The sequence below is a fragment of the Lynx rufus genome, unplaced genomic scaffold (genome assembly GCF_022079265.1).
Source record: "Lynx rufus isolate CCGP_SWC_20201006 ecotype Redwood Valley unplaced genomic scaffold, mLynRuf1.p SCAF_1, whole genome shotgun sequence".
Lineage (NCBI taxonomy): Eukaryota > Metazoa > Chordata > Mammalia > Carnivora > Felidae > Lynx > Lynx rufus.
In genome coordinates, this window is record NW_025814823.1 from 239,206,896 (window position 1) to 239,221,578 (window position 14,683).

General features: G+C 66.1%; 1 protein-coding gene across 2 annotated transcripts in view; it reads left to right on the plus strand.

Annotated features, from left to right (window-relative positions):
* Positions 1 to 14,683, plus strand: part of SLC12A7 (solute carrier family 12 member 7) — a 38,840-nt gene that overhangs the window by 16,029 nt on the left and 8,128 nt on the right. The window contains exons 4-19 of one of the 2 annotated variants that reach the window (XM_047094327.1): positions 2,394 to 2,540; positions 3,563 to 3,617; positions 4,486 to 4,616; positions 5,373 to 5,614; positions 6,328 to 6,539; positions 6,922 to 7,089; positions 7,659 to 7,757; positions 8,212 to 8,269; positions 8,634 to 8,808; positions 9,634 to 9,752; positions 10,015 to 10,113; positions 10,500 to 10,619; positions 11,141 to 11,245; positions 11,671 to 11,839; positions 13,567 to 13,762; positions 14,026 to 14,195. In XM_047094327.1, coding sequence (XP_046950283.1) covers positions 2,394 to 2,540; positions 3,563 to 3,617; positions 4,486 to 4,616; positions 5,373 to 5,614; positions 6,328 to 6,539; positions 6,922 to 7,089; positions 7,659 to 7,757; positions 8,212 to 8,269; positions 8,634 to 8,808; positions 9,634 to 9,752; positions 10,015 to 10,113; positions 10,500 to 10,619; positions 11,141 to 11,245; positions 11,671 to 11,839; positions 13,567 to 13,762; positions 14,026 to 14,195 — 2,265 coding nt within the window. Of the gene's footprint in view, positions 1 to 2,393; positions 2,541 to 2,801; positions 3,371 to 3,562; positions 3,618 to 4,485; positions 4,617 to 5,372; positions 5,615 to 6,327; positions 6,540 to 6,921; positions 7,090 to 7,658; positions 7,758 to 8,211; positions 8,270 to 8,633; positions 8,809 to 9,633; positions 9,753 to 10,014; positions 10,114 to 10,499; positions 10,620 to 11,140; positions 11,246 to 11,670; positions 11,840 to 13,566; positions 13,763 to 14,025; positions 14,196 to 14,683 lie in introns of those variants that run through there. The other variant, XM_047094335.1, reaches the window with a different exon arrangement.

Genomic DNA, 14,683 nt, shown 5'->3' on the forward strand with positions numbered 1-14,683 from the left:
GTCCACTGCCTTCGAACAGGTGCTTTGCCGTGGTGGGCCCGGGTGTGCCGGCCCCTGCTGGCTCCCCCCGCTGTCCCCAGGCTGCCCAGCTCAGCCCAGCGCGTCCTAGCCTCCCCTGCACGGAAGTGCGGCCCAGACCCCTCAGCGTGGTTTCTGTTGGGACGTAATCTAAGTGTCCAGCCTGGCGAACCTGCACAGCACGTGGCTTGGACCTGCGGCCAGGTTAGGACCTGGGACAACCTGCCCGTGGGGCAGGTCAGCTGTCTGTCCTCTGTCCCCTGGAGACACTGGGGCAGCTGCTGCAGGCTGGATTTCGGTCACAGGAGGGATCCAGCCACCCTGGGACCCTCAGCACAACCATCGTCACCAGGTGGACGTATTCTGGGTGGCACGAATCAGCCGCCCCACTTAGGGCTGACCAGGTCCTCTGGGGATGGGGGCTTCCCTTACTGTCCCCTGTGACCAACCAAGCACAGGAGCTCATCCCCAGATGTCCACCTCCCCCCCGGCCCCGCCCAGTGAGGGCTCTGGACCTCCCGTCCGGCCGGGCTGGTCCGGCAAAGCCGCCTGTAGGAGCGAACTGCAGGTTCTTCCAGGGTGACTCGGGTCTTGCCCGACGCCAGGTGCAGAACAGCAGTGGACGCCCTGCGTCAGCTGGGGATGGCTGCGTGACGCTTACCTGTGAACGAGACGCCGCCCCCTGCCTGGCACCACCCTCCCTTGGCCAGTGCGTTCCCAGTTTACACAACTGGAAAGTCCCTGAGTTGCTCTCGCCTGCCCCGTGGCCACTCGAGGGGGCACACGGAAGCCAGGCGCCCCATGGGCGGGCAGGCCCAGGCCCTGCGTTAGAGGGAGCTGAGCGTCCCAGACGTGAAGACGCCCACGCGCTCGGGGGTGCCCTCAGAGGGTTTTCCCCAGGGTTGTGGGGTCCCATGGGGCTCTGTGGCCCTGCCCCGTCCAGGCTCGTGGGGGCAGGCGTTCCTGCGTGGAGACCAGCCCTTTGGTCCTGAGAGTTTACCTGCCTCCTTGAATGTGGGTGCAGCCTGCTGCCCTCGGGGAGCCCGTCCCTGGGCCGCGAGCCGGCAGAGCTGCCTCCAGCCCCTCGATTGCAGCCTGTTCTCTTTCACAGGAAGTGATTTCAAAGCAAATCTTCCCCAGTTCTTTTCTTTGTTTTTTTTAATTCACCTGAACTTGAGAGGTTTTTCCCTTGAACGTCATCTTGCCTCTCCAGACAGCCCTGTACCACCTGACCGTGGTGTCATGTCAGCTGTTGGACAGGATGGGCTGGGCCCCTGGCGTCTGCCCGGCCGACGTGCTGAACTTCTGTCCCGGGGCCCCCGGGGCAGGGCCGTGCAGCTGGAGCGTGTGGCCCCCGCGGCTTCTCCCCCTGTCTGTCCTTCTGTCCCGGGGCCCCCGGGGCAGGGCCGTGCAGTTGGAGCGTGTGGCCCCCGCGGCTTCTCCCCCGTCTGTCCTTCTGTCCCGGGGCCCCCGGGGCAGGGCCGTGCAGCTGGAGCGTGTGGCCCCCGCGGCTTCTCTCCCCGTCTGTCCTTCTGTCCCGGGGCCCCCGGGGCAGGGCCGTGCAGCTGGAGCGTGTGGCCCCCGCGGCTTCTCCCCTGTCTGTCCTTCTGTCCCGGGGCCCCCGGGGCAGGGCCGTGCAGCTGGAGCGTGTGGCCCCCGCGGCTTCTCCCCCGTCTGTCCTTCTGTCCCGGGGCCCCCGGGGCAGGGCCGTGCAGCTGGAGCGTGTGGCCCCCGCGGCTTCTCTCCGTCTGTCCTTCTGTCCCGGGGCCCCCGGGGCAGGGCCGTGCAGCTGGAGCGTGTGGCCCCCGCGGCTTCTCCCCCGTCTGTCCTTCTGTCCCGGGGCCCCCAGGGCAGGGCCGTGCAGCTGGAGCGTGTGGCCCCCGCGGCTTCTCCCCCGTCTGTCCTTCTGTCCCGGGGCCCCCGGGGCAGGGCCGTGCAGCTGGAGCGTGTGGCCCCCGCGGCTTCTCTCCGTCTGTCCTTCTGTCCCGGGGCCCCCGGGGCAGGGCCGTGCAGCTGGAGCGTGTGGCCCCCGCGGCTTCTCTCCCTGTCTGTCCTTCTGTCCCGGGGCCCCCGGGGCAGGGCCGTGCAGCTGGAGCGTGTGGCCCCCGCGGCTTCTCCCCTGTCTGTCCTTCTGTCCCGGGGCCCCCGGGGCAGGGCTGTGCAGCTGGAGCGTGTGGCCCCCGCGGCTTCTCCCCCGTCTGTCCTTCTGTCCCGGGGCCCCCGGGCAGGGCCGTGCAGCTGGAGCGTGTGGCCCCCATGGCTTCCTCCCCGTCTGTCCTTCTGTCCCGGGGCCCCCGGGGCAGGGCCGTGCAGCTGGATGCCTGCAGGTGAGGGTCCAGCCTCCCTGGAACCGGAACTGCTGTGCTCGCTTCCAGAGCCCGCGCATGGGCACCTTCATCGGCGTCTACCTGCCCTGCCTCCAGAACATCCTCGGCGTGATCCTTTTCCTGCGCCTGACGTGGATCGTGGGGGCGGCTGGCGTCCTAGAGTCCTTCCTCATCGTGTCCATGTGCTGTACCTGCGTGAGTGACTGCAGGTCCCCGGGCGGGTGGCGTCTGGAGGTCAGGGACCCATCCGCGTGGGTGGCCGGGGGCTCTCCAGGGCGCTGTGCCCAAGGGAAGTCGAGTCTTGTGGGGCCGGTGGGCCGGGACCGGGCTGGTGACGGGCCAGCGGGACTCCTGTACCTGCGTCTGTGAAAGGACGCTGGGGCGCACATCCTGGTGGCCGAGGGCTTTAGAGGGGCGCTGTCAGCACTCATGAGGGTGCTGTGTTTTGCCGAGGTCCCTTTCTGGTTTTGAAGCCCCTGGGCTCCCTGTTTGAAGGAAGGGCCCACGCCAGTGACTTGCTCAGCCCCAGACCCCGGTTCCCCAGACCCGCCTCGCCCTCACGTCTCCTCTGCACAACTGCACCAGGCCTCCTTCCCACTGCTCGTGGGTCTGCCGTGGCCTCTGTGTCCTGGGCACCTGCTCCAAGAGCCACAGCCTTTCCTGCCTTGCTCTCACTGTGGGGACCGTAACTGGCTGTTCTGATCCCCCGGTGTCACCTGGAGCCCTCTGGCTAAAATTCAGACAACACAACAGGCGAGAGTCCCTTGACCTGGCCCCCTGGGGACCTGCCTGTGCCCCCTACAGCTTTGTGGGCTGTGGTGTGGCTGCCTGAACTGTGTCCCCTTCCTCCTGCGACACTGCTTTTACTGGAGGAACCTGGAGGTTATCTGGAGTAATTGCCACAGAAACTTACAAACCAGGAATAAGAGAAGAGGCTTCTTTAAGTAGCAAACGTGCCCAGCAGGACACTTAGCCACACCCCACGGCAGGTGGACACTCGGGCAGGAGCCAGCCTTTCACTCCAGGTGGGGTCCTGCGTTGGGTGTTTCTGATGGCCTGCAGGAGCCCAGCTTTGGGGGTTGGGTGGGAGACGATGAGGAACATTCCGGAGCATTCCAGAGCCCATGTGGCTGGTTGCTCACCAGTTCCTTTGTGATTGGGCCGGTGCGGCTCCCGGCGTGTTCTCTCTTTTGAGAGGATCTCCTGTGTCTTTGCAGACGATGCTGACCGCCATCTCCATGAGTGCCATCGCCACCAACGGTGTGGTCCCAGGTAAGGGTGCCGGGCAGGCTGAGCGGAGGGCCGTCCTCCTCACTTGGTATCGCAGCCCACCGATGCACCGAGAGCTGGTGTCCTGGTGTCCCCCAGGGGCACCAAGGTGGGGATCCTGTGCACACTTGTCCCCTAGCACCTGGCCTGGTGCCCGAGCCTGCTGTGAAATCGGGCTTCTCTGGGTAGGAACCCAAGGGAATACTTCCCTGATACTTTGTGAAATCTCACCTTTGTCCACTGGTTGGAGGTGCTGGCGTTTTACAAGTTGATTCTTGCCTTTGGTTCTGGAGTTAATTTCCCCCAGACCCTCATCCTCTTTTCTAAACCGAGTCATTTCTGCGGCTAAACTGAAGCACCACAGCGGGCAGTCCCTGCCTCAGGCACCCTCTGACCGGTGTCAGCGGCCGGGATGCTGGAGGGCCTGCCGGGGCTCGGGTCTGGTGGGGGACCTGGCTTGGCCTGGGAGCCTTGGAGTCACGGCTACTTGTAGTGACTGTCCCCGGGACAGGTGACAGGTGGGCAGTGAGCTCCAGGCGAGGAGGGCAGGGAGGGACCGTGTGTTCCATCTCCAGGTCTTGGGGAGGCTGCCCCCGGCCCGGAGCCGCCCTGGCCCAGCGGGCAGCAGCCGTGTAGGCGGCGTAGACCCAGGTGGCTGTGCTCCCCGCCCGTCGGGGGCTGGGAGGGGCCTGGTGTGGGATCCAGGGTCAGCTAAGGCGTCGGCCGTGCTCTGGTGCAAGACGGTGCCCACACGGCCCCAGGTGTCCTCAGCCTTTTTGGGGCAGAGTGCACAGAATTGAGGCGTTGGGTTCACCTTCAGCAGCACAGTAAGTGGTGTGACCCTAAAGCTGTTTCCTCCTCTGGTTCGCAGCTGGCGGCTCCTACTACATGATCTCGAGGTCCCTGGGGCCTGAGTTTGGAGGGGCTGTGGGCCTCTGCTTCTATCTGGGCACGACCTTCGCCGGGGCCATGTATATCCTGGGGACCATTGAGATCTTTTTGGTAAGTGCTTTGGTTTGGGCTGGTTTTCCAGAGCCTGAGGAGCCTGTCCTGAGGCGCACGGGGCCCCTCAACCGGCCCCTCACCGTGTCGCTCTGACACCGCCTCCTTGGGCCCTCGAAGGCTGACTGCGTCCGTCTCCTCAGAGCCCACGCAGCTGTGACCCAGTGTCCGTTGGCCGCCCGGCGGGTGGGCCCCAGCGTTCTTGCCCAGCGGATGTGCTTGCTGGGCCACAGGCCTGAGCCCAGGGTGGGCCGGGGGGGCCTGAGCCCAGGGTGGGCCGGGGGGCCTGAGCCCAGGGTGGGTCGGGGGGCCCGGCCTTCAGGGCTGTGGCCGCTGGAGGAGGTGGGGCTGCCGGAAGAGAGCTCCTTGGCCATGAGTCGGTCCTTTCTGCTGCCCGCGCTTGGTTCGTGTTGCACATGCCCAGTAGGGCCTCCCAGATGGTATCATCACTCTCAGGTGGTCGGGCCGCGGGTGCCCCCTGGCCTTGCGGACTGGGCTGGGGGTGCCACCCGAGGGCCAGCCTCCACGACACCAACCCCAGGCGGCATTCCTATGAGTCTTTCTTCTCTGCTCTCGGGTCTTGGTGGCAGCACCCAGGGGCCCACCGTGAATGGGTTCTGGTGGGCTGGGAGCCCGCAGAGGGGGAGGGAGCCCAGCACCAGGTCCTGCAGACAAAGATGGCCTCCCCCGGGGGGCCATCTTCCAGCCGGGGGTGGTCGGCGGCCCTCCTCGACCCCCTCCCTCTGTCCCCCACAGACCTACATCTCCCCCAGCGCGGCCATCATCCAGGCGGAGACGGTGGGTGACGAGGCCGTGGCCATGCTGCATAACATGCGCGTGTACGGGACGTGCACGCTGGTGCTGATGGCCATGGTGGTCTTCGTGGGCGTCAAGTACGTCAACAAGCTGGCTCTGGTGTTCCTGGCCTGCGTGGTGCTGTCCATCCTTGCCATCTATGCCGGCGTCATCAAGACCGCCTTCGACCCGCCGGACATCCCGTGAGTCCCGCGCCTGCGAATCTGCAGCTCCTCTCGTCAGCCTGGTCTGTGCCCGTGGCCGCATGGTCGGGATCGGGAATGAGCCGTCAGGACTCTCGTGCGCCTCTGCCACCTGCGAGGACGGGACGGGTCTGGCAAAGGTCGGGGTGCGCAGGGTACTGGTGGCCCTGAGGACGGTCAGGCCCTGAGCTCCTGGGGTGGCCTGTCCTCGGTGCCCTCTGTGCGCGGCTCCCCTCGTCCTCACAGGAGCCCCCGGGTGGGTTCCTTTCTCGTCCCTCCTCCGGATGCGGATGCCTGGTCCCAGGGAAGTGGCCCAAGGTCACAGAGCGAGTGACGAGCTGTAGAATGTCCGGTGCTTGGGCTGGCTGGATAGGCCCAGCGCCCACAGGGCTGATCTGGGAGGGGCCTGGTGGGGTGGGTGGCTGCTGGTGTCGAGCCCCCCGGTCCCTCCACGTGGAGGGAGCTGCCTGTGTCAGATGCCCCAGGACGGGCCATGAGTCCGCAGCACACTGTGAGGAGCCCGAGACCCCGAAATGTGGTCTCGAGGGGCTGCTGTGTCGACACCCGTCCCTCCCAGCTCACGCAGCGTTCCCATCACACAAAGTGGAGCGTCAGAAGCGATTTAGGGGCCCCTGGCCCCGGTCGCCCAAGAAAAGCAGTAGTGGTTTCAGAAGAGGCCCCCACGACTTCTCACGCCCTACCACCCGCTCTAGGGTCTGTCTGCTGGGGAACCGCACCTTGTCAAGACGCGGCTTTGACGTCTGCGCCAAGGTCCACACCGTCAACAACAGTACGATGCCCACGGCGCTCTGGGGCCTCTTCTGCAACAGCTCCATGCCCAACGCCACCTGTGACGAGTACTTTGCCCAGAACAATGTCACGGAGATCCAGGGCATCCCTGGCGTGGCCAGCGGCGTCCTCCTGGGTGAGTCCCCCCCACCCCCGCACTCCAGGCGGGCGGGGCCACGCCTCCCCTCCCCCACAGCCCACCCGCCGGGCGGCTGTCTGTTCTCCCTGGAGCTGCTGTCACCACACAGGGTGCAAAGGCAGTGGGGTCAGTAGACCCTTTATATCTAGCAGTTAGCCGCTAGGTGCACAGGAACTTTCCAGGTTCACTGGAGACCCACAGGGCTTTTCCGTTTCTGTTCTGTCTTCTGGGAAGACACACTTCACGTCTTCCTGTGAAGTTGGAGCCCATGGGAGCTTGGGAACCCTTTACCGCCAGCCATGTCTGCTGGGGCCTCCCTGAGTCAGGAGCACCTGCAGAAGGTTCCGGAATCTTGTTACTGGTCTGTTGTCGCCCACAGATAACCTGTGGAGCTCGTATGCAGACAAGGGGGCGTTTGTGGAGAGGAAGGGCACACCGTCGGTGCCTGTGCCCGAGGAGAACAGAGCCAGCGGCCTGCCCTACGTCCTCACTGACATCATGACCTATTTCACCATGCTGGTCGGGATCTACTTCCCCTCTGTGACCGGTGAGGCCCCCCCACCGCGCACACGTGCCCTGGTCCCCTCACTCTCCATTTGGCCCAAGAAACAAGCCTCAGGATCTCTGCTCCTGCGTGCTGTGGTTGGGGTGCAGGAAGGGGCTTTGTCCCAAGCTCTCCTGAGAGGCCGCTGTCACTCAAAGGAGCCGTGACCATGGCGGCCGGGAGCGGACACGCTTTCTTCCACACCGGTGCCTCCTCCCCTGCACGTGTGCACGCGCACTTCCTGCCGGGACACCCCTCGGCGGCGGCCGCGTGTGCAATGGGAGCCTGCCCCATCCCGGCCTGGCCCTGGCTCCCTGAGCCGCCCGCAGCCGATGCTGTGTCTGCCCGTGTGGCTCTTGCCAGGGGCCGCTCGCAGCTGTGCTCCTGCTCCGGGAGCCCGGTCTGCGTGGCCGCCTCGCCAGGCTTCACCTCCGCGCCCTCTGCAGCCACGCCGTCTGGGGGCTGGGGGCTGGGGGGCTGCTGAGCGCTTCTCTCTGGTCCCACCCTCCCTGTGCGTCGGGGCCAAGGGCCTGGCGTGGTAAGCTGCGTGTTCTTCCTGTGGGCTTCTGTAGGTATCATGGCGGGCTCCAACCGGTCTGGGGACCTCAGGGATGCCCAGAAGTCCATCCCCACTGGGACCATTTTGGCCATCGTGACGACGTCTTTCATCTGTATCCTTGAGAGGGCCGAGTTCCGGGGTGGCCCTGATGCTCTGCCCGCCACTGTGTCCCCGGCCACTGGGGTGGGCTTCCCAGGCTCTGGCGAGTTCTGGCCGTCATCGCCCCCGAGGTGGAGCTGGGCAGGCCTCTGACACTGACCTTCACGGCTGGTTTTGGCGCAAGTCCTTGTCCGTAAACCACACGTACCACCACGTCATCCCACGTAACGTGTCACTAACATGTAGCCGCTCCCTGCTGAGTGAGCCAGGGTGCCCTGCCCTGTCCCTGTGGCGGTCACATTACAGGCCATGTGCAGCCTGACTCACCTGGTGGATGGGGCGGCGAGGAAGGTCCCCTGAGAGCCGCCAGGATGGGGTAGGTGGGATGAGGGTCGGTCAGGTCCACCTGCAACCAGGGCCCTATGGCCCGTGCGTTTGGCCTGCCTCTTCCTTGACGTGAGATGCAGACCTGTCCTGCATCGTGCTCTTTGGGGCCTGCATTGAAGGAGTGATCTTACGAGATAAGTACGTTTTCACTTGCAGTTTCTAGAAGCTTCCGTGTGTTTTTTCTAGACGATCGTAGCGTTGACCTGGATTTCAGGCTTCGAGCGGTGGAGCAGGAGGCCCCGGGGCCCCTTTGTGGGGATTCCGTTTGGCCTGGTGTGTCCACCCTCTCCTGCTCCAGCCTGGAGCTGGGGAACCACAGGGCAGCCTCTGACCCCGAGAGAGTGTGAGGGGGCCTGTGCGGTCCCTGAGCGTGACCCGCGGCGATGCTGCTCTTACACGAGTGACCGTGGCTTCCCTGCTCCCGAGAAGGGACACCGAGGGTGGGAGCGGCCTCGTTCCTGCTGAGAAGGTGTCTGAAAGCCCACCGGCCCCTGCCCCGCAGGTTTGGGGAGGCCCTGCAGGGGAAGCTGGTCATCGGCATGCTGGCCTGGCCGTCCCCCTGGGTCATCGTCATCGGCTCCTTCTTCTCCACTTGCGGTGCTGGTCTGCAGAGCCTCACGGGTGCACCACGGCTGCTGCAGGCCATTGCCCGCGACGGCATCGTCCCCTTTCTGCAGGTGAGCTGGGAGGCCGTCCTTCTGCGAGCGTGTCCCCGAGGGTCCCTGAGGGTCTGCCCGCAGGGCACGACCTTCACTGGCCCGCACTGGGGGCCCCGGGGACCCCTGCCAGCCTGGTGGCTCCCCGCAGATGGTCACTGTGCTGTGGGAACAGTGAAGAGCGTCCACCTCCTGCCGGGGCTGGGGGCGGGGGGCAGTGTCTGTCCCGAGCAGGGCCGGGGCGGGGGGGGTGTCTCTCCGGGAGGGGCATCTATTCTGCGGGGTGTCTGTCCTGCAGGGAAGCGTCCTCCACTTGGGACGGAAGCTTTCTGGAACGAACTTGACGGTTTCACGTCTCAGTGTCCTGGGGCCACCCTACCACATGCCACGGGCTGGGGGCTCAGACGACACGAGCTGGTTTGCTCACACTCTGGAGGCCGAAAGCCCGAGATGCAGGCACGGGCAGGGCCGGTTTCTTCTGAGGTCTCCCTCCTTGGCATGTGGACGCTGTCTTCTTCGAGGCCTCACGTGGCTTCCCTGTGCCTGTGTCTTCATCACTTCTTGCAAGGACACCAGCCGGGATTGGGGCTGCCCCCGTGGTCTCGGTTCCTGTAAAGCTCACAACCTGCAGACTAGTCACCTCCTGGGGGGGGGGGGGGTGCTGTGGATGTTGGATGTTTGTCCTGATCCCGGCTGGAGAGGGTCTGGGAAGAGTGGTAAAAGTCTGCTTCTGCCTCTGTCCCATATCTGAGACCCTCTGGAGCTGCACCTGAGACCCTGGGCTTCTCATCAGGATGACAGGTGTGCCCGTGGCCCGTCAGCAGCCCACCTGCCCTTCCCCTGCAGGTGTTTGGTCACGGGAAGGCCAACGGGGAGCCCACGTGGGCCCTGCTGCTCACGGCCCTCATCTGTGAGACCGGCATCCTGATCGCCTCCCTGGACAGCGTGGCCCCCATCCTCTCCATGTGAGCGGGTGTGGGCACGGCGGGAGGCATGTGGGGACAGGCTGTGGAGAGGTGGCTGCCGCTTGTCACCTGTGCGTCCCTGCTCAGGGGACAAGGGACGTGTATGGTCACGGGGACGGAGGGGGTGGGGAGACCCCTCTGGGGGGGGTGGGTAATGCTGCAGACGAGGGGTCTTCCTGGGAGCAGGGGGGCCAGGCCCCTGCAGGACGGGAGCTGCCGTGGGACCTGCCCCCACTCCTCTGGTGCTACGTTTGTGCCCCAGGTTTTTCCTCATGTGCTACATGTTCGTGAACCTGGCCTGTGCCGTGCAGACCTTGCTGCGTACCCCCAACTGGCGCCCGCGATTCAAGTACTACCACTGGTGAGCATTGGAGCCCACGGGCGGCCGCTGCCTGGGCCACGCAGGCGTCTCGTGGCATGTGGCCCCCGCTGGGGGTGTGGCCTCAGTCTCCCTGGGCCCAGAGCATTTGACCGCGGGCTGCTCGGTCCTCCTGCCAGCGTGCGTGGCTGGCGTGCACGCGTGGGGGACCGCTGAAGCCAGCTGTGCTTTGTGCCCTGGGGGCAGGGTGGGCGTCCGGTGGGTGGGGCCAGGACTGTCTCAGCCCCCAGAGTGGGGTCAGTGGCAGGGACTGATCTCAGGGCATCACTGCTGCTTTCTCACGGTGGCTGGATGAGGTCTTTGTGGGGGACCCGTGAGGTTTTGGGGTTCGGCCATGGGCAGGCACGTGAGCTGCGTGTCCCCCGCAGGGCGCTGTCCTTCCTGGGGATGAGCCTGTGTCTTGCCCTGATGTTCATCTGCTCCTGGTACTACGCCCTGTTTGCGATGCTCATCGCCGGCTGCATCTACAAGTACATCGAGTACCGCGGGTAAGCCGTTGCAGGGCCTGGCCCCGGGGCACAGGCGGGACCCAGCTGTCACAGTCGCACACCTTCAACATAGCAGCTGGAGAGTGACACATTTTTACGGTGTGGTTTTTGAGAACTTTGAAGTCCATGCAATGACAGCACTGATGCGTTGGCGGATTTCAAACTTTCCGGAAAGTACCCCGCATCCCACAGCGCCTGGTCCATCCCTGGGGCGTTTCCCTTGGGCCCCTGGCCCCCTCTGGGGAGGGTGCTCTGGGCCAGGGTCCCTGCTGCTGCCCCCCAGCTCTTTCCAGGGTGGTTTAGCTGGAGTGTCAGGGGCCGTGACCACTTGCACTGGGGAGGCCAGGCCCACTGAGCCGGCTGTGCTCGTCAGCGTCCGCTCCACACACACAGCCGTGTTCCCGACTCCCACGTCCCGCCCTCGGCGGAGGCCCCATGGTGGCTCCTCGGGGAGGTTGCCCCTGGGGGCCTGAGGCCCTGGACCCCTTCCCTTGGCACTCAGTGCTGCCCTTCCATCACAGGGCCGAGAAGGAGTGGGGTGACGGCATCAGGGGTCTGTCGCTAAACGCTGCCCGGTTCGCCCTGCTGCGTGTGGAGCACGGCCCCCCCCACACCAAGAACTGGAGGTGAGCGCCCCAGCTTGCCCTGAGTTGGCCTCCTGCCCTCTGAACCCCCGAAGCGCCGTCTCTAACAGCACACTTCGGAGAAGGAAAGTTGCTGCCTGTCTCTGGGGAGCGATTGTCTCAGAAGCTTCTAGCACCTTCCCTCAGTCCACAGTGGTTGGCCATGGCGCGATCAGCATGTTCTGGGCACTAGGCCGGACCTGGGTGGCGTGGTGGGTGGGGAAGGGGCGAGCTGACCTCGCTGGGGTCCTGCCGAGGACGGAGGGCAAGCGTGTGGGCGTCTCCCTGCCGCTGGGGGGGGCGGAGAAGGCCGTGCCTGGGGAACAGCGGTTTTACCCGCACGGAGAGCCCCTCGGCCCCCGGGCACACGCACCCGCGCGCCTGCGCACCTGGCGGGGGCGCGGGGTGACGGCTGTCTCCCCCCGCAGGCCGCAGGTGCTGGTGATGCTGAGCCTGGATGAGGAGCAGTGTGTAAAGCACCCCCGACTGCTGTCCCTCACCACCCAGCTCAAGGCCGGCAAGGGCCTGACCATCGTGGGCTCCGTGCTGGAGGGCACCTACCTGGACAAGCACTCGGAGGCCCAGCGGGCCGAGGAGGTGGGCAGCGTGGGCGGAGGGCGGGCGGAGGGGCCGGGTGGCCCTGAAGCGCGGTGTGGGGCAGGCCCATGTTTCCTGCGTGGGCTGGCCGGAAGGTCCGAGCTTGGGTCCGTGCGTCCCGTGGGGCTGTCTGGTTTCGAGGACCGGGGCTTCTGGGTTTGGACGGAGCTGGATGGAAGCTGCTGCAGGGACCTGCTGTGCGCGGGGCCTCGTGCTGGAGGGGCCGCCCGCCCGGGGCTCAGGCCGAGGGGCGCGACCTCGGCACGTGTGGAAACGCAGGCGTGCCTTCCGTGTCCGTGACTAGAGCAGGAGGCACGGGAGCACCAGGTGTTCCCGGGCAGCCTCCCTCTTGTCCCCTGTCTTTCCTTCCTCACGGGTGGAGCCCCCCCGCCCCCCGTCCGGGCGGATGGCGTGTCCTCGTGTCCGGGAGCAGCCACGCTGCTGCCGTGGGCCTGAACCGGGGCTGCACCCAGAGGCTCATTCGGATTCAGAGCGGGGGGTGGGGTCGCAGGATGGTGGCCTCCTACCTGGACAGCCCCGCGCGCTCAGCGGTCCGCAGGTGCAGCTGGTTCAGGGAAGGCAGCGGACGCGCTGGGTGCTTATCCCTCCCTCTGGGGCGTCAGGCCCCCCTCAGCGGGACCTCAGCTCAAGGGCTCAGGTGCGGCGGTGGCTGGTCGCAAACCGGTTTAAGCAGTGTCCTCCTTGCAACGCTCACACTGCCCGTTTCTGGCCAGGGCTTTGCTCTCCGGATCCCCTCCTGCTCGTGGCGACAGGAGCTCTTGCCCTGACCCGAGGCGTGGCGGGAGAGGCCCTGACGTAGCTCGGGTGCCGCGCCGTCTCCGGGCAACTCTCGCCGGGTGGGGCGTCTCTGGCGAACCGAGGGGGAGGTGGGCGAGGGAGGTGGGCGTCCGCGAGCCAGGGCCCAGGACGGTTCGGGTGTGGCTGGGTTCACGGTCTCTGCCCCTCTCTAGACTCCACTGCTACCATTTAACACACAAGGTTCTGTTCCTTGCTGACTAAGTCTTACAGAAAGCGTTGCGCGCGGTTTTGTCGTGAGAGTTCAGTTTTGTGTTTTGGAAGAGCGTGTGTTTGTGATCGTCTCGTGGTATCTTGTGGAAGCGGGGGATTCCTGTTCTGAGACCCCTCTGTTCTTGTGCGTTGAGGGGCTTCTGACGTTCCTGTGACAGAAGCGTGGGGGTGAGTGGTCCATAGACAGGTTTGGTTCCTCGGTGGGGCTCGTGCAGTCAGAGCCTCCCTAGTAGCGTGGACGCCACGGGTCTGGGCCAGGTTCTGGTTTCCTGGTCTGCCTGGCAGTGTGCCTGCCGTCGGATGGCTCCGTGTGCCGGTGGCTCGGCCCCGTTATTGCCCTGGTGGCACGACTGGGTTTCGCCGCAGATGTACGGCAGCTGTGGGGCTGAGGGTCACGGTGTCCCCGAGGGGGGGCCGCCGTCTCAGGGGCTGGCGAACAGGGAGCTGTGTCTCAGGAAGAGGACCCGGGGGCCCCGCAGTGCCCAGACTCCTCCTGCTCTGGTCGTCTCCTGCGCTGCCCTGTGTCTCTCTGCCCGTGGAACCGAAGCCAGGAGGCCTGGTTGGTCGCGCTGGGGCTCGCGCGCCGGCTGGGAGGCCGGGAAGGGTGAGGCCCTGCTGCTCCCCGCAGCGAGAGTGCCGCCGGGTCTGGCCGTGACCGTGCGGTTGGCCCCTCACGGTCCCCCCGCGTGTCTCCCCAGAACATCCGGGCTCTGATGAGCGCGGAGAAGACCAAGGGTTTCTGCCAGCTGGTGGTGTCCTCCAACCTGCGCGATGGCATGTCCCACCTGATCCAGTCGGCTGGCCTGGGGGGCATGAAGCACAACACGGTGCTCATGGCCTGGCCCGAGTCCTGGAAGAGGGAGGACAACACCTTCTCCTGGAAGAACTTCGTCGGTGGGTCCTGGGCCCCCTCCGCGAGGCTCCCGGAGGCCCCGGCTGTGCGCCCCGTGGGAGAGTGACCCCCCCCCCCCACCTTGGGAGAGCCTCACTGCCCTGTGTGCGCCAGCTCCACCCCTGCAGGTCCCCTGGAGGCCCCTCCAGCCGCGCCCAGGGCAGCGAGGGCTGCCGTCCTCCTGCGCTCCAGGCGGGGCTTCGCAGGGGTTGCGGCCTCACCACTCCTGCCACGGTGCTGGCGACCCACCACTGTCTCTCCGCAGAGACCGTCCGAGACACCACGGCGGCGCAGCAGGCCCTGCTGGTGGCCAAGAACGTGGACCTGTTTCCACAAAACCAGGAGCGCTTCAGCGACGGGGATATCGACGTGTGGTGGGTCGTGCACGACGGGGGCCTGCTCATGCTGCTGCCTTTCCTGCTGCGGCAGCACAAGGTGCGACGGGGGTAGGGGGACAGGGTCCTGTGATGGGGGGTCCTGAGATGGGGCGGGGGCTTGGGGTCCTGTGATCGGGGGGGTCCTGAGATGCGGGAGGGGGTTTGGGGTCCTGTGATGGGCACGGGGGCTCAGGGTCCCGTGATGGGGGTCCTGTGATGGGGGCAGGGGTTTTGGGGTCCTGTGATGGGGGGGGTCCTGAGATGGGGGGTCCTGAGATGGGGGCGGGGGCTTGGGGTCCTGTGATGGGGGGGTCCTGAGATGGGGGTGGGGGTTTTGGGGTCCTGAGATGGGGGTGGGAGCTTGGGGTCTTGTGATGGGCACGGGGGCTCAGGGTCCCGTGATGGGGGTCCTGAGATGGGGGCGGAGGTTTTGGGGTCCTGAGATGGGGGCAGGGATTTTGGGGTCCTGTGATGGAGGGTGGGGTCCTGCTATGCAGGCACAGGGGCTCAGGGTCCTGTGATGGGGGTCCTGAGATGGGGGGGGTT